This window comes from Micromys minutus (assembly GCF_963924665.1).
Source record: "Micromys minutus genome assembly, chromosome: X".
NCBI classification, from domain to species: Eukaryota; Metazoa; Chordata; class Mammalia; order Rodentia; family Muridae; genus Micromys; species Micromys minutus.
In genome coordinates, this window is record NC_137970.1 from 112,456,031 (window position 1) to 112,474,445 (window position 18,415).

The 18,415-nt window shown below is 39.7% G+C and overlaps 1 protein-coding gene and 1 pseudogene across 5 annotated transcripts in view; one reads left to right on the forward strand and one right to left on the reverse strand.

Moving 5' to 3' along the window:
* ARHGEF6 (Rac/Cdc42 guanine nucleotide exchange factor 6) overlaps positions 1 to 18,415 on the reverse strand; it is a 111,804-nt gene that overhangs the window by 18,332 nt on the left and 75,057 nt on the right. For all 4 annotated transcript variants that reach the window (XM_080910773.1, XM_080910772.1, XM_080910771.1 and 1 more), the window contains 2 exons: positions 4,303 to 4,441; positions 1,145 to 1,204 (listed from right to left, as the gene is read on the reverse strand). In XM_080910773.1, the coding sequence (XP_080766899.1) occupies positions 1,145 to 1,204; positions 4,303 to 4,441 (199 nt within the window). The remainder of the gene's footprint in view (positions 1 to 1,144; positions 1,205 to 4,302; positions 4,442 to 18,415) is intronic.
* Positions 13,416 to 14,119, forward strand: LOC308415693 (mitochondrial transcription rescue factor 1-like; annotated as a pseudogene). The gene has a single exon. The product of its transcript is annotated as a mitochondrial transcription rescue factor 1-like (transcript).

Consider the following 18,415-nt stretch of genomic DNA (forward strand, 5'->3'; position numbering starts at 1 on the left):
CCAAAGCAATAAAAGTGAATCGATCCGGAAACAACTCACAGACTGTGTGAAGTTCAAGAAAAAAAAAAAAAAAAAGAAAGAAAAAACCATTATGTTTACGCCTTACACACCAAGAAAACCTTGCCTATTTCCAGGTTACATCTTGTTTTACATGTACTTTATGCTCGTTGTAACTAGTAAGATCTTAATGCACACTATCAAACCTTAAAAAAAGCCAAGCACTGACAAAAATGTATTTGTATACTTTTATGCAAAAATGCTTAAAATTTGTACATTTATTTTTGTTTTTTTTAAATAAAGTTCTCCAATTAAAAAAAATAAGTTGTATAATACATAAAAGTCCTATAAAATTGGTAAATATCTTGATACCCTGGTTATATCCAGAATAAAATACTAAATGGAGAAATTAGTCTTAAAAAAAAAAATGAATCGATGGTGAATGGTAGGCCATAACTGTCCAGCAAGGATCAAAAGCTGAACATTGATTGGTCCAAATCCCACAGAATGCTTTAGAAATGTCAAATATATCGAAACTTAACCCATTACTCAAAATAAAGTTTTTTTTCCTCCTGAAATGGCATCAAAAGGTTTTACATCAGTAGGTTCAAGGAGATAGATTGACCTTGATGCTCAAGATGCAAGATTAAAGCTACCTCTGGTAGCAGTCTATATTAAGCAACTTCATTTTAGTACACTGTGTTTTTCCTTTTAGGAAGGATTTCTTTTTCATTTGAAGAAAAAAAAAAAAAAAAAAAAAAACAACCAAGTTCACATCTTTTGGCACAAATAGTAAAATTCAGTATTGATGTCAATCAGTGAATGACAAGTTAGACAGACATAGGGTGAGCAATGGGGGTGAAGGCAAAGAAATAAAAAAGGAAACCCCCACCTACACATCAATGCTTAATGTGGCCAAGGCTTTCAACTGTGCTTGCTTCATACCCTCAGCCTGGCAACCTTTCATAGGTAAGCATGCTTTGCGGAGAACAAAACCAAGCGCAACAGATCATGGGGCCACTGTGCTCAGAAACTATTCTTTCTCTCTGGAGGACTCTTCCTTAAGGAAAGAAATGGTACACACAAATCACTCTTTCTGCAACCAAGAATACAAAATGGAGAAGGACAGTCTGAGAATGTCACCTACCATGAGTGTTTTGAACGCTATGATTGCTTTCAGAATATCCTGATGGTCTGGATGCGTGTCCTGTCAAAGGAATGCATTTACAAACAGTGTCAGCGCGCGCATATATGTACACAACAACAATCAATGGGAGCAGAGGAAGAGAGCTGGAAGGGGTATGTGAAAGGGTTGGGAGGGAGGAAATGATGTCATTATATTAGAATCTCAAAAAAGTGTAGGGGGATGCTAGAGGGATGAGGTAGGGGTTGGATGGGTGGATGGGTGAGCACCCTCATAGAGGCAAAGGGAAGGGGGAATGGAATGAGGGTTTCCAGAGGGGAAATCAGGAAGGGGGACATTTGAAATGTAAATAAATAAAATAACTAATAGAAATGAAAAATAATTTTAAAAAGATAAATAATAAAAACAGTATTAGAGGAGACTGGATGCTGCCATGAGTGGGGTGAGTTGAAAGTGTGACCACAAAAGGATAACAGAATAGGTGTGTGTGTGTGTGTGTGTGTGTGTGTGTGTGTGTGTGTGTTGGAATTTCCTTATATCTTGATTTGTGGTTGATTACATGAATCCACACCTGTATTAAAATTTAAGGAGTGGCCGGAGAGATGGCTCAGCGGCTAAGAGCACTGGCTGCTCTTCCAGAGGTCCTGAGTTCAATTCCCAGCAACCACATGGTGGCTCACAACCATCTGTAATGGGATCTGATGCCCTCTTCTGGTGTGTCTGAAGACAGTGTACTTGTATAAATAAAATCTAAAAAAAAAAAAAAAAACAAAAACAAAACCAAAAAAACAAAACAAAAACTTTTTTTAAAAAAAAAAAGTCAACTGTGCTTGGCTAGATTCTAACATGTGAATGTGTATATGTGCATGAATATATCAAAACATCGTATATACACCATAACTATTGAGAAACTTGCTTGTCAATTCGAAAGAAAAAATGGAGTAAACTTAAATTTTATGTGCAAAACAATCAACTGTATAATATAATTTAAGAATTCAAAAACAGACCAGAATTTAGGATCTCAGTGCTTCCAGTAACTGTGTGATTAAGAAATCTTCTGGGGCTGGAGAGATAGCTCAGCAGTTAAGAGTGCTTACCACTTCTGCTGAGGATCCCAACCCCCAAGTCAGCCCGCTCACCACTGCCTGTAACTGTGGTCAGCTCCAGTGGGATCCAAAGCTTCTGGGCTCCTCAAATATCTACACTCAGGTGCACATACACACTCTCTCACACCCACATACACTTTATGTGAGTACACTGTCCTGTCATCAGACACACCAGAAGAGGACACAAGATCCTATTACAAATGGTTGTGAGCCATCTTTTTCTTTACACTTCTTTTGTTTTCTTTTTGGGTATTGTATTTTCTTGTCTAGGTTTTGTAGGGTTTGGGTTTGGTTTCTGAAAAAGAATGTGAAGCTGGGATGGGCAGGAAGGAAGACTTGGTGGACTTGGGGGAGGGGAAGAATATGATCAAATGTAATTAAATTTTATTTTAATTAATAAAGATAGAATAAATAAGTAATATTCAGTAATAAATACCACTACCATATAATTACTCAGAGGGACATCACTGATCCTGTAATGTACCTAATGTTGAGGTATATACACATGTAGGCATATCTCACCTAGAGTGTATATGCACTGACCCCATGGATTCAGCTGAAGAAGGGAGAAGGCTAATTTTGCTCATCCAGTCTCAGAGTCTCAGGTAGAAAATGCGGTGGAACAGACTAACTAGAGATCTGACCCAAGCCACAGGCAGGATTGTCCATGGAAAGTTAGTATGCATTCTTTCATGGTAAAACTTACTTTAAGGAGGGATTAGAAATCTGTATGGGGCTGGCCCAGTGATACACTCCCAGAAAGGGGGGGTGTAGCATCTGATGATTTGAAGGAAGAGTCAAAAGCCAGTGTGACCCAACAGAGGCTGGGCCAGCAATAGGTGAGGCCTGGAGGTCCAATTGAAATCTCAACCTTTTCCTCACCAGCTCCCCACTGCCTCCAACTACTTTAGGGCAGTCCAAATACCCTGAGACTCTTTTTTTTTTTTTTTTTTTTTTTTGTCACAGAGAGAGAGCAAGCTCTCAAGACTTACAAACGCTGACAAGCACAGTAGCGTGTAACCTTTTTCTTTAAAGATAATCAACCCCTTTAAAACCTCAAAACCTTTCCCCAGACACAGGAAGAGCAACTATGGTAAACACAGTCGTTGCCGCCTACACCTCCACACCCCATGCCAGATCAGGAAAGAGCTGCAGGTTAAAGTGACAAGATTTGGGTGCTCAGACTCGCTTATCAGACCTCACTGCAATTCCTAATATTTAGAAAAGATTATAGCTGCACTAGAATCTTACAAGCAGATTTTAAGTTTCTAAACAAAAATGTGAGTGAACTTTGATTTAAACATACTGATGGACAGTGACTAGTGTATTGAATCCATTCATAATCTTTAAGGAGTGCCAGAGTCTGGAAATCAAATGCCCACAGTGTTCCCATCTGCAACAAACATATTTTTTAAATATTTTCATCTGCTTCTCTTTGGTTTGCTCTTCTGTTTTCTGATGTTGGTTTGCAAAACAATAGAGATTTGTAAGTTTGATTGACACTGAACTGTCATCTACAGACAAGCTGGCAAAAGAACTCCAAGTCACTGCTTCTTAGCCTTCCTAATGCTGTGACCCTTTAATAAAAGTCCCCAGGTTGTGGTGACCCCCAACCATAAAATTATTTCATTGCTACTTCATAACTGTAATGTTGCTACTGTTATGAATCACAACGTACATATCTGAGATGCAGAATCGGTGATATGTGATCCCAGTGAAAGGGTTGTTCAACCGCCGAAAGGGTTGCAATTCACAGTGTGAGAACCACTGACCTAAATCAAGAAATGCACATAGCTTTGAGGGAAGGAGCAAGGCCAAGGCCTGGAGGAGGAGAGGGTGGGGGAAGAATGGTAACTGTGTAGCAGAAAAACCTGGCTATCTTATTTCTTGCATAAAGAGGAATGCTGGGAGAGGGAAGAGCTGATCACGTTGAATTTGAAACCATGATGCTTTCTGGGTTCTTAATAAAGTTAGTTTGGAGGCAGACCATCTGCTTTGTGTGGTGCTAAGGACACCAGTTGGTAGAGGACCTTGCTCAAGCTTGCCTTTCCTTACCTCCATATGTCGTTCCAGTTCTTGCAAGAGAGTAACATACTTTTCCAGTCGCATGAATGGTTTGCTGAGACTTGTTGTTAAAATGAGGATACCTGGGCTGGATGCACCTTGGTTTTCCATGAATCGTTCTAGATCATCACTAGAGAAAAAACAATGAATATGTGTCGAGTACTATAAAATATCTGATGTCAAGTATCAATTTACTGTGTTAGTTCCCAGCACAAGGGAAATGATGATGGGCCATATTTGGGATCCCCGGTGCTATTTACCCATTCAGCACTTACTGATGGAGCAGCTATTGAGGAGAAGGTTCTGTCCTTGACCAGTGCTACAGCAAAGAACAAAAGTTCTTCACCTTTAAGGATTCTGTACCCAGGTGACAGGGTGAAGTGTCTATTAGATCACCTCAATCTGAGGATAAAATAGATGCTTTCTTGGTGAGTTCAAACATTCTACTTACTTGCTGGTCTGATGCCAAGACTAACAACTCAGTAATTCCCCCATCACATTTTACTTTGCTTTACTAGAACGAAAAACTATATTCGGGCAGTGGGGTGTTGGTATGACTAACCAAAGAGTCACTTTGCCTAAGACCTGAGTACAGCTCTGCAGGTTATCTAAACACTCCCATAAGGCAGCATCTTAGTGGAGATACAAGTGCATTTCATGATCCTAGCCCTATACATGTAGAAATCTCACATGCTGATTCCTCTTTTGGTACCATTCCAGATCATCTCCATCTGTGAGGGCTGGGATTGCAAGGTGGTTCGATAGACACTTTGAAAATTAGAGAGTACCAGGTGCGGTAGCAGTTACTGTCCTAGGCCTCCGGACTTAGGAGAAACTCCAGGGATTTGTGGTCCACCTGAGGGACATAATGGCTTCTATTCTAGATATAATGAGATAAAGAATGAAGTGTGGTATGAACTGATAAAATTTTCAAAAAGAAAAAGGATGAGCAAGAAAGAAGGAAAGAAAAGAGAAAGGAAGGAAAGGAGGGGGAAGGAAAGGGAAGAGATACAGGAAACATGGAGAGGAGATGGGAGGAAGGAAATTTTAAAAAAGATACAATTAGAGAGAGGAACCTACTCCCCAGAAATGAATTGGAAACCGGCTTTCTTCCTTGACTGCTTAACCTTCTTGGTCATCTGTACATGTTCAGCCAGCTGCAAATGTCCTTGGATGTTTTTATTCCTGCCCACCCCCACCTCTACCATATAAGTCCAAGCAAGCCTTCGTCAGATCCCATCTAGCAGATGTCAGTAGGCTAAGTGTTTCTGCCAGCTTACTGCCTTTCTCTGTTCACCATCCCGCAATAATGTTTTAGCACCATAGCTTTTCTATCAAGAACTTCCAAGTGTCTACAAGGGCTTCTTAGATTCTGAGACTCCTGGTTGGACATTCCTAGTAGCCCCAAACAAGAATTCTCTACTAAAGAGTGGTCATTTCTTAAAAATGGAACATATTTTATATAGTGCCCCCCCACTGTGGTATTACCACAGCCTGTGAAATGTGTCCAAAGAAACCCTACTATTAGCAATAGAGTACAAACGGGGTTGGAAATGGAGTAACTTGCAAGTGATCCCTATTATAAATGAACACTCTCTCCTCAGGTTTCTGGGCTCAGTCAAATATGTAGTTTCAGTAACCTCAGCAGCAGCCCTGACTATGTAGTACCACATGCATGCCAAGGGGGAAAGGACTGACGCTGGCTGCCTTAGGGGATGCTACATGACAACTGAACAGTCACATCAAATTATCAACGTTATCTTTTATATCTGTTTTCACAGCCATGTTCTAGAAGCAGCTGAGGGGAAGTGCTGGACACAGCCTGAGCCTCAAAACACTCATGCATGAAACAGAAAACCAGGAGCTGGAGAAAGACTTGGTGGTTAAAGCATATACTGATGCTCTTGCAAGGAACCAGCTCACAACGGCCTTTAATTCCAGTTCCAGGGAATCTGACGCCCTCTTCTGGATCCTATGGACACCTTCACCCACATGTGCACATATCCCCCCACAGAAACATGATATACATACGATAAAAAGTAAAATAAATGCTTCAAAGAACAGATAAAACCTACTTTCTAAGTAAACTGTTTGGATTTATCTAATGGGATTTGTAAAGTTACCATTTTATGCTAAGCATTTTGGTATGGGTCTTTCCCCCCATTTTATAGTTGAGACACCCGAGGCCCAAGGGGGCAAATAGTTGGTGAGTGGTTATGGGAGATGTAATATTGAGGTCTGAAGTCAACCTTGGGACTGTCCACATTACCACCCTGCCTCCCTACAGAGAGATCTTTTTTTTGTCAACTTTAGCCAACAGATGCATTATTATTATCTTCTCAAAACACTTGCCTGGCTAGAATGTTATCTTCAAAAATCTCCTAGTAGCTATGATTTGCAGCTTAATGGTTAATCATCTGACGTTTAATTTCCAACCAAGAAATTAAAGAGGCATTAAAAGCCATCACTTATAAAAGATAATTTTAAAAGTGCATTTAAGCAGTCGTGCAATCTGAAGAAAACGGCTTTCCTGGTTTCCTTTCAGTTTAGTAAATATTCTTTGTGTTCTCTTTCTGTGACTAAATGACTGTCACACTTCCATATTCTGCTCTAATTGCTGTGAGAGTTGCAGAAATTAATAGCATGGGCTTGTGGACCCTGTGCTATTGCTTTCCAAGAACTAGTCAAATTCCTAGGTTTGGTAAATATTATAAAGCTATTTAACTGTTTTTCAAAATAACATGAGACAGCTGCCTTGGATTATAACAAATTATTGGAAAGAAAAGAAACTGTTACTAGTGAAATGTCTTATAGCCAGATTGTCTTATAGCGGTATTACCTGGCATGAGAAATTGATTCCAAAAGACATACTTTACTTAGCCAAATAAGTTTAATATGGAAAGTAATATTATATTTAAATAAAAAATATACATATGTATAATCATAGCCAAAACCAATCTGGCTTGAAACGGTTTTTACTTTTAAATGGCTATAAAAAAATCTTATTTTATTTTACTGTATATATGGGTGTGGTGCCTGCGTGTGTTGTTTGGGTAACATAGGCATGATCCACAGGCCAGAAGGTATTAAATCCCCTGGAAATGAAGATTCCTATGATTGTGGGCCAATATGTGGATTCTAAGAATTGAACCCAGGTCCTCTGCAAGAGCAGTCTTTGTTCTTAACTGCTGAGCCATCTGTCCAGTCCTCACCCTCCTTTTGGCTATTTGAGACAGGTCTTGTGTAGCTTAGGCTGACCTTTGTTATATAGCAAAGGATGGCTTTGCATTCCTGATCTTACCGCCTCAGATGGGATTACAAGTGTGGATTATCACACCAAGCTCAAGGCTTGCTTTCGAAGCCTAGTATGATTCATACGAAGCACTTTTCAATGAATTTATAAATGCCATTTCAAATTCAATATACATTTATCTCAGAAAATATGGTAGATGTGGCTCTGTTATATTCTTGGTTGGGCTAGAAGGGTGGAGGAAAACATGCTATGTTATAACAACACTAGAGTGCTTAACTAATCTATATAACAATGTTCCTGGGGCCATTGAAGTGGCTCAGTTGGTAAAAGTGCTTGGAGTGGAAGTTTTTATAAATGATCTCAGTTTAATTCCTAAGACCTACACTGGAAGAAAAAAACTAATTCCTGAAAGTTGTTCTCTGACCTCTACACTTGTGTTATTATAATGCACACCACACCACACACACACACACACACACACACACACACACACACACACACACACACTAAAGTGATATGCCAAAACTGTTTCTGTGAAATCGTTGTGCAGATTTTTAACTTGAAGAAATACAACCCTAACCTAGCAGAGGGCCAGTGATTCCTCTTCCCCACCATATTCACTTCCCAACAGCCTCTCTTTGGAATGGTGGGGTCCTGGTATGAGGAATGGGAAACTTTGAGTTGTAGCCAATAGAAAAGACACAGGGGTGCAGCTTAGTCTGTGTTCAATAATCTCTAGTTTCCTTTCTTTTTTCTAGTCCCCAGTGTTAGATTCTCTGCTTCTGTGTATTGGTAAACAGTCTTTGATAGCCTTCTAAGCCTATATAGTATATGCTAGACTTTAGTTCCTGATTGTCCTGCCTCCAAGGCACACCCACTACCATCACACGGGATTTGTCTGCTTTTTGTCCTGCCATGTTTTTAATGGACCTAGACAGTCTTACTACATTCTCTGACTCCTCAAAGACACAAACAAAATATGATTAAGATTTAGAATTATTACCTGTGTTTCTTGTCCACAGAACAAATGGCTAGATCTTTAGGGGGTTTTCTCAAACTCATCATTACTAGCAACCGTGGTAGACAAAGGATGGGAACGATGAAAAAGGAAAAAAGTATACAGGGTATCCTGTGATAGTCACTGCAACAGCAATGGAAATGATCCGTTGGTGTACGCTGTCTCCTCTTGTCTCTCCTTTCAACCCTCTCCCTCGTGGAAAGGGTGGATGGGTGCTGTACACAAGCACGGGGAAGAAGTGGGTATTTCTGTAAGAAAGCAGTTATTCCCAAGAAGAGCCAGAAAGGTACCTTAACAAGTCAGCAGGGGAGAGGAAGGGGAAATCCCAGAAGACCTCACCCAGTGGATCACAGAAGACAGAAGCAGCCATTCAAATATATGTAAATATGGGGACAAGGCAAAGCCGGTGTCTGATTATATATTCAAATTCAGGCAAGACTTTGCCACATTTTATACAAGGCGTCTGTATGTAATCATCCAATTTGAAGGCTGAATATGTTCTCCTGGCCAACAGGTGCATGTGAGCATTTCTGGTTTGATATTGCCACCTACAGACCCAAAGGCAGAAGTTCACCTGGGCAGGACAACTTGAGAAGGCAGAGAGAAATGCACTGATGTTCCTATTTCAGTAGAAGCCTTCATCAAAACACGGACTTCATCTGAATTTTCTGTGAATCTCATTCAACTATGGTTTGTATTTCATCTGCCATCACTGATCCAGAGATCCACGCAAAATAGCAGAAGTTACACTCAAAACACGACTGAGGGAGACCTCCAGCATTCTAATTTAATCTCATCTCCTCATGGAAATAAGTCAGAAGACAGAAATGTAGTTCTTGGAAGACTCCAGTGAGTCCTCTATCATTTTAAGGTGTATCATAAAATACTCACAAAAGCACCACTACTTAATACTCAAGGAAGGCAAGTGATATTTAAAAGTTTTGTGAATCCTATCATGTAACACAGCTTCTAACTGGGACAGCATAAAAGTAATTTTTTTAAAAAAAATTAGGATCAGATCAGGTAAGTGTATGTATACAAACATAAAAAATAAATTTGGGGGCTAAAGAGATGGCTCAATAGTTAAGATTGTTTGTTACAAAATCATGAGTTCTATAGTTCATGTCTTTGTTAAAAACAAGAACATCATGATTTTTGCAGGCAAATGGATGGGACTTGAGAATATCATCCTGAATGGGGTAACCCTGACCCAAATGTACTCACTGATAAGTGTATAGTAGCCAAAAAGTACAGAATACTCATGATTCAACCCACAGGACCTAAGAAGTTAAACAAGAAGGAAGGCCCAAGTGAGAATGCTTGAATCTCACTCAGAAGGGGAATAAAATAGTTATAAGGGGTAGATGAAGGGAGGGAACTGGGTGGAAGAGGAGATGGGGAGTGGAATTGAGGAGGGTGGTTCCGGATCAGGTGTGGATAGAGACAGGAGAGATAGCAATGAGAATGAATAGAAATCTGCAGTTGATGGGGGTAGGGTGAGGACATCTTGAGGATATATCAGAGACCTGAGTAGGGGAAGGTCCCCAAGAATCAATGGGGGAAGACCTTAACTGAAACTTATAGCAGTAGGGATATGGAACCTGAAAAGGCCACCTCCTGTAACCAGGTAGGAGCCCCAATGGCACAAGAGAAACACTGACCAACCCACAGAACTTTTAGCCCAAATTTATCCTGTCTATAAGAAATTCAAGGATGGGGAATGAAGCAGAGGCTGAGGGAATGCTCAGCCAACAACAGTCTCAACTTGTGACTGGGTAAGCACCAATCTCTGACATTATTAATGATATTCTATTATGTTTGCACATGACTGTGCTCAGAGAGGTTCTACCCAGCATCTGACTCAGATAGATACAGACACCACAGCCAAACAGTGGATGGCACTTGGGGACTCTTATGGAAGAGTTGAGGGGCCTAGAAGAGAATAGGCACTCCATAGGAAGACCAACACAGTCAACTAATCTGGACACTTGAGCCTCTCAGAGATTAAACCACCAACCAAAGATAACTAACTAACTTGATAGATAGATAGATAGATAGATAGATAGATAGATAGATAGATAGATAGACAGACAGACAGACAGACAGACAGACAGATAAATTGTGGAGCTAATGAGAAGTTAAGATTGCTTGCTACAAAATCATGAGTTCTATAGTTCAGGCCCCAGCACTCAGATAGCTAGTTTCATGTCCAGAAAATGCCTGTAACTGAGCTCTAAGTGATCCAACACCCTTGTCTGGACTCCATGTTACGCAGGTGCTCTTCCCCCATACACACACCCACAAAGAAACAAACAAACCAATCAGGTAAAGTGGTGGCAAGTTCTACTTTCTTCAGTGAGCCATCCATAACTAATACAAATAATACAAGACCCATTCACAGCCTCTAGAAATTGTTCTAATGGAATATAACAGAGAAATATTTGCTCAAGGAAAGATGTGAAACTATGAAGGGAGCCAATCTACTGTGCCCCTTTCTCTTCACAGCTCAGCTTCACAGATACCAGTCTCCATGAAAAGGCCACCAAACCAACAGATCTCCAAATCCCTTAGTGCCTGCTCAATAGATATATTTCACCAACATATCACATCCTCTTCAACTCTAAGTAAAAGGAACTGAATTCCAAGTAAGCAAGGCTAGGAAGTACGGTATGCCCTTCCTCTAGACCTTGCACATAAAGGCCATACTCTGAGATTAGAAGGCTGAAAATACCGGGGCTTCACGTAAAGGACAAGGGTGTCATGCTAGAGGCTTAGAGGGATGGCAAAGGTTGTATCTTTTCTGGGTGGGATTGTGGATAATGAGCTTTTATGAATGATTCAACAGTAAAAACTAGCAACTGTAACTTCCTTTGTTTATCATTTTTATTAGATAATTTATGCTATTTACATTTCAAATGTTATTCCCTTTCCCAGTCTCCCCTCTGTAGACCCCCATTCTCTTCCCTTCCCACCCACTTACTCCCACCTCACTGACCTGACATTCCCCTACACTGGGGAATCGAGCCTTCACAGGACCAAGGGCTTTGTAGGTTGATGTTAAGGCAATACATGATTGGACAATAGAGAGTGGGGTGGGGATAATGTTTTTATAAGGTGGGAGAAAGGAGGAAGGGAGAAGAGAATCAAGATGGAGACGGCAGAGGAGGATAATTCAGATCAAGGTGAACTAGATCGATTTTATCTTGTCTGGGTGGTTTATATCTTTTATTAATTGGCAGTGAATTTATTGTTTGGAGGTATTGTGGATTGAGAATTTATCATATAAATCTGATTAATAAATTATTGATTGTTGAGTCATAATTTTACTGGGCTGTGGAGAATGTGAGCTAAGCTCCTGGCTGGTAGAAAAGTAGACGGGGCGAGTGGTTCCAGCAGAGTGATGCGCAGTAACTAGTAGCAGCAGACTCATTTTTATTTACCACAACAGGGCTTCTCCTCCTACTGATGCCATACAATGTCATCCTCTCCTATGTATGTGGTTTAAGCCATGGGTCCCTCCATGTGTACTCATTGGTTGGTGGTTTAGTCCCTGGGAGCTCTGAGGGATCTGGTTGGTTGATATTATTCTTCCTATGGGGTTACAAATCCCTTCAGCTCCTTCAGTCCTTCTCCTAACTCCTCCATTGGGGTCCCTGTGCTCAGTCCAGTGGTTGGTAGTGAGCATCTATATCTGTATTGGTAAGGCTCTGGCAGAGCCTCTTAGGAGACATCCATATTAGGCTCCTGTCAGCAAGAACTTCTTGGTGTCAGTAATAGTGTCTGGGTTTTGTGTCTGCATATGGGCTGAATCCCTAGGTGGGGCAGTCGCTGGATGGCCTTCCCTTCAGTCTCTGCTCCATACTTTGTCCCTGTATTTCTTTTAGGCAGGAGTCATTCTGGGTTAAAAATTTGGAGCTGAGTAGGTGGCTCCATCCAGCAACCAGGAACCTTGCCTAACCTCTGGATATGGTCTCTACAGGTTCTCCCTCCCCTTTGTTGGGCACTTCAGCTAACCTGAGACTACTTACTCCCCTACAGAGACATCTTATAAAGACCTCCTCCTGTGCCTAGATAACTTCTCCTCCTGTGCCGTACTTATTAAGTGTATAATAGCTCTGGGTTGTTGCACCTTTGGTACTACTATATCAGAGTGCACATGGCCTCTCTGGTCACAGTTTTTCTAAACACATGTCTGCCTTTTTTTATTTCCTCATTGCCTGAATCAGGTAAATCTCTATAGCACACTGGTCTCAGCAAATGGGTGAGCTCCAGGTTTAGACCTTGTCTCAAAAACAAAAACAAAAACAAAATAAAACAAAAAACAAAAAGGTGAAAAGTACATAAAGAATACACTGACCATTGGCTTCTGAGCTCTGTGTTCATGTGTATGTGTGTTCCAGGGTAAATATGTACAAAAACAATGTACAAAGCAAGGTCACATCCCGGCCCCTTTAGCTCCTTATCTGATGGCATGGTTTCTCTTTGCCATGCTCCTGCCAAGATGATGTGAGCCTTCTCACCAAAGCCAAGAAAATGTCAGTCCCATGGCCATGAGCCATCTAGAATCACAAGCCTCATAAAGTTACCCAGATTCAAGTATTTTGTTATGGAAATGAAAAACATATAATTATATGTCCTTTTTACTAAATTTTACCAATTCTTTTTTATCAGCATGCCCAAACAGTTCTTCTTGGATATATTTTTCTAGTTCCATAAAGATAAACAAATGAAATTTTCATTTAATCACAGCTAAGCCCCTGATGATTTTGGGTAGATAGCATTCCTTAAAAGACTAACCACTTGGACCAGAGGACTGCACAGGTCCTGAGCAGCATGGCTGTGCCTGGTGTCAGACTGCTCACAGGTGCTCTAAGAAAGCTTGATGCCTGGATCAGACTCTGGGGTGTGATTCAAGGGACATCTTCACACAAACTTTGTGCTTCCTGGAACAGATACTTATATTTTTCCAGTAGCAAGTTAAACATATCAAATTATAAACAACTTTTCCCTAACATTTTCTCTCTGCGACTTCCAGAGTTTTTAGTATCCCCAGAATGTATTTTTCAATTTTCTATATGACTCAAAAGCAGTATAAATTCCAAGAAATCTCCTAAAAAGATCCCACAGAAAGATGCAGATAAGGAGGAGACCAGTCACCCCAAGAATGAGCAGGAGGAGGAGCTTGAGGGTGAGCCCAGTGTGGTCAAGGATTACAAAGACTTGGAAAAAGTAGTACAGTCTTTCTGGTACAACATCATCCTGAAGACAGGCCTTGATGTTGGGAGAAACAAAGTAGATGGATTCTGCAAAGGTGAACTCAGGCTGAATGGGGGAAATTGTAGAAGAAAAGCAGAACAGTGAAGGTGGGAGATACTTTGGAGCTCCTCATTGGAGAGAACAAAGAGACAGGAACAGAGGTGGTGATTCGGATTCTCCTGAAAACAGTCTACAAGGAGAAGACTGAGAATGACAAGCATTGGGTGGTGGTGTGCTGGTAGGAGAGCTTAAAGCTGCCTAAAAAGACTACATCTAAATAAACGTCACTCCCCCCCCAAAAAAAGACTAACAACTTGAACTGCAATAACTTAAATTGCTACCTCTAAAGCACTTACTGACCAGAAACTACTAATTAAAAGATTCAGAAAACCCCCACATCATGTAATAATAATATACAGTGTATTTCTCTAAACAACGTTTCCTTTGTTCCTTGAACCTAGACTGGCTTTGCTGACTCTCTAGCAACAAATAAAAACACAGAAGTAATTCTTTGTGAATTTTGAGGTCGGATTGAGAAACCGACTCAGCTTCCAACCACCTAGTTTCTCCTGTAACGTTATCTCTCTTGTCAACCTGTCCTTAGGTCCTCTCTCCACACAGTTAAGGCCACATGAAGAGCTGGTATTTGGGATCCAGTTGACAGACCCAACTGAGCCCCACTTGTGAGTCATCCATTCCAAGTGCCAAAGCATGGGGCCACCGAAGGCTCTAACATCGCCCTTGCCCTCCTCAAGGACATGCTCCAAAGGAACTTACAGGAAACTGAGTTCTTAGAAGAGGAAGAGGGGAGGGCCTGTTTTACACAATGGTAGAAGGCTTGGGAAAATTGTCACCTATAGTAATATGGAAAATGTAGACTGAATTGATGAAGCTAAGATTTCCAGGCAAAGCACATAAATTCTGCTTTCTTATACCTATGGAACACACAAGCATAAATTTAGTGAGTGCTAACGAACCATGACCATTTTAAAGAAGAATTTTGAATCATTTTAAAGGAGGTAGAACTTGCTGGACTGAATGGTCTCAATCTCTCTAGAAATTAATTGATTACTTACAATATTAAAAATTCATTTAGTTCATGTGTATGGGTATCTTACTTATAGGTTTGTCTCAGTATCACATTCATGCCTGGTACCCATGGAGGCCAGACTAAGTTATGGGATCTCCCTAAGACTGCAGTTACAGATGTTGTGAGCCATCATATGGGTGCTACGAAACAAAGCTGTGTCCTCTGCAAGAGTAGCCAGTACTCATAAGTTCTGAGTCATCCCTCCATCCTCCAAATTAAAAGATTTTGAAATTAGGATATGGCTTCAATGAAAAAAAATCAAGAGTGATCAAAATTAACCCTATGTTCTCAGGTGAAGAGCTCTGCACAGCTGATAGTTCTGGGGAAAAGAAGGTCAATTTTGTTTCTTTAGGATCATGTTTGGTTGATCATGCTCCAGTGGAAATGGAAGATATGGGCGACTCAAATGGGCTATCAAAAATAAAGAAGTCTATTAAGTTGAGGGTTGCTGTGAAAGGCAGATCTGAAAGGAGTTAAGGAAAGTAGTGGAGGGTGAATGTGATCAAAATGTATTGTACACATAAACAACATCATTAAATAATTAATAAAATTATATATACACACACACACATACACTTGTGTATGTGTGGAGGGTGCACACCTCACACACATTCAAGATCAATGTTAATAACTCTGAAAGACCCAGCTAGATACAAATAGATTCTTATTATCTTAAAAACCCTTCTTGGAAAGCTTTCTTTTAAAAGGTCAGAAATTTATGACTCTCCCTCTCTCTTTCTCTCTGTCTCTCTGTCTCTCTGTCTCTGTCTCTGTCTCTCTCTCTGTGTGTGTGTGTGTGTGTGTGTGTCTGTCTGTCTGTCTCCCTCTGATTTTGCATGATTTTGTTTATCACTGTTATTGACAATTTTCTACATGTGTATAATTATCATAACCATATCCAATGCTTTACCATCTCTTATCCTCTCTCTATTTCTACGCACCCCTCCTTCTTCCCATCTAGCTTTCTTCCTATTTCCTGTCTTTCATGTGAGACCAACTGAGCTTCATTAGCGTCACTTGCTTACATTGGAATCAGTCACTGGAATATGAGCAATTTACCAATGGCTAAGCCAGTGAAGAAAATGGATCCCCTCCCTTGGCTACTATAAACATGTTGCCTTTTAACAGCTTAGCAAGAATCCCCAAATACAAAATACAAAAGGGCATGATATAAAGGTGTTTATGGCCGAAGTTTTTATCATATGGAGTAAATTCTCATTATAGCACACAACCACAGACTTGGTAAGAACCTCTGGTCTAAGAACTTCTGGCTCCAACTAAGGGAGCCAAAGATCTCACTAAATAAAGATGCTTATATTTCCAAAAAAGTATGGCAGAAACCAGACTTAGAAAAATGGCTCATCAGCAAGTATAGAATAAATTTCACAGAAAAGTGACTCTAGGTAAAATTAAAAGAGCAACGGTAAAAGCCAGCGCCATTAAGAACTGACAGCAGAAAGTAGTACTAAGCCCAGATGAAATAAGAACTGGAGGCAGCTAGCAGCTATACTGAGAACTGCTGAGGACCAGGACTGCGTATGTAATCCCATTCCCTGCTCCCCTCTGCCCCTTCGCTGTTAGTTGATGAGTATTTGCAAAATTTGTTTTTAAGTGACACATAAAAAGTATAAAAATGCACATATCACACAAAAATATATAAATAAAGAAAACTTATAAACAAGGGCCTTCAAGATCCAAAACTCAGATGACAACAGATGCTGACGAGGATGTGGAGAAAGAGGAACACTTTTCCACTGCTGGTGGGGTTGTAAACTGATACAACCACTCTGGAAACCAGTCTGGCGGTTCTTCAGAAAAATGGACATAGTACTACTTGAAGACCCAGTTATTCCACTTCTGGGCATTTACCCCAGAGACTCTACAACATACAACAAAGATACATGCACCACAATGTTCATAGCAGCTCTATTTATAATAGCCAGAAGCTGGAAAGAACCCAGATGTCCTTCAGTAGATGAATGGATACAAAAATTGTGGTACATTTACACAATGGAGTACTACTCAGCTATCAGAAACAATGACTTTATGAAATTCTTAAGAAAATGGCTGCATCTAGAGAATATCATCCTGAGTGAGATAACTCAGTCACAAAAGAACAGACATAATATGCAGTCACTGATAATGGGATACTAACCCCAGAAAGCTCTGAACACCCCAGAAACAACTCACAGACTGTGTGAAGCTCAAAAAAAAAGAATATATTTTAATTAAAATAGAACTGTATCACATGCCCCTTTCCTCTCTACAGCCCCTCCTAGTCTCTCTCCTATCACCTCAAATTAATAGTCTCTTTTCCTATATTGTTGTTACATATATACATATGTGTATGTATATGTACCCACAAATACTTAATTACAACCTTAAAAATGTATTCGAAAAATAAATAAATAAAAGAAAATATTAATAATAAAAAAGAAATTAAAAAATAAATAAACAAGGGCCTTGTGACCTAAGCCAGTTTTGCAAGAGGATCACAAGTTTAGGACCTGTCTGGGCTACAGAGTGAGTTCAAAGGTAACCTGAGCAATTCAGTGAGAACTGGACTCAAAATAAAAAATATAAAATAGGCGTGGGAGTATAGGTTAGTGGTAGAATGTTTGTGTTTTGTGCTTGAGGTCCTAGGTTCAATCACCAGTATCAACAAAGGTGAAAAAGTAACTACATAAGTTCAAAATGCTCTAATATCATAATCATGGCAGATAACATGATAATATCCTACCATGATGATTAAAACTGAAATTTACAAATTAATATACTAATATATTATGAGATAGATATTAGAAAATTATAAAGTAAGACATTAAAGATAAAATTGTGTAGAAGAATGAAACAGAGGTATGCACTTTTTTACCAGTATATTTTCTCGTTCTTTTATATTTCTATTTACATTTTTATGAACACATCAAAATAACTTCTCATCAAAATTTCTTTTGTAACATTTAATGTAACCACAAAACATCCTGTATAGTGGACAACCAAAAAAAAAAAAACCATAAGGCAGGAATCAAAACATACCAATAGAATAAATCACTTAACTACAAAGGAAGATTTTAAGACAGGGAGGCAAAAGGAAATTGCAATTGAATTTGAAAACAAGTTACAAATGGCTCTGGTTCTATTGGCAATCACCTGAATGTAAACAGAACTGAATGGATTAACAAAAGCAAGGCTCAACTATATGTTATACAGAAGAAACTCCACACTTCTAAAATGTAAAATGAAGGTGGCTGGACATTGTGACTTGTATTTGTAATCCTAATACAGGGTTGGGAAGGTTATCACAAGTTTGAAGACAGTCTGAGTTATAGAGAACATTCTGTCACAAAGATCTTTCATACAAATGGAGTCCAAAAGGAGGCAGGAATATTCACATAAAAGGCACTTTAAACTTGAAGCAGTCAAATAACACTTAATAACAATAATGGAGTTAATTCAGTAAGACAAAACAATTCTATGTACTCAGTAT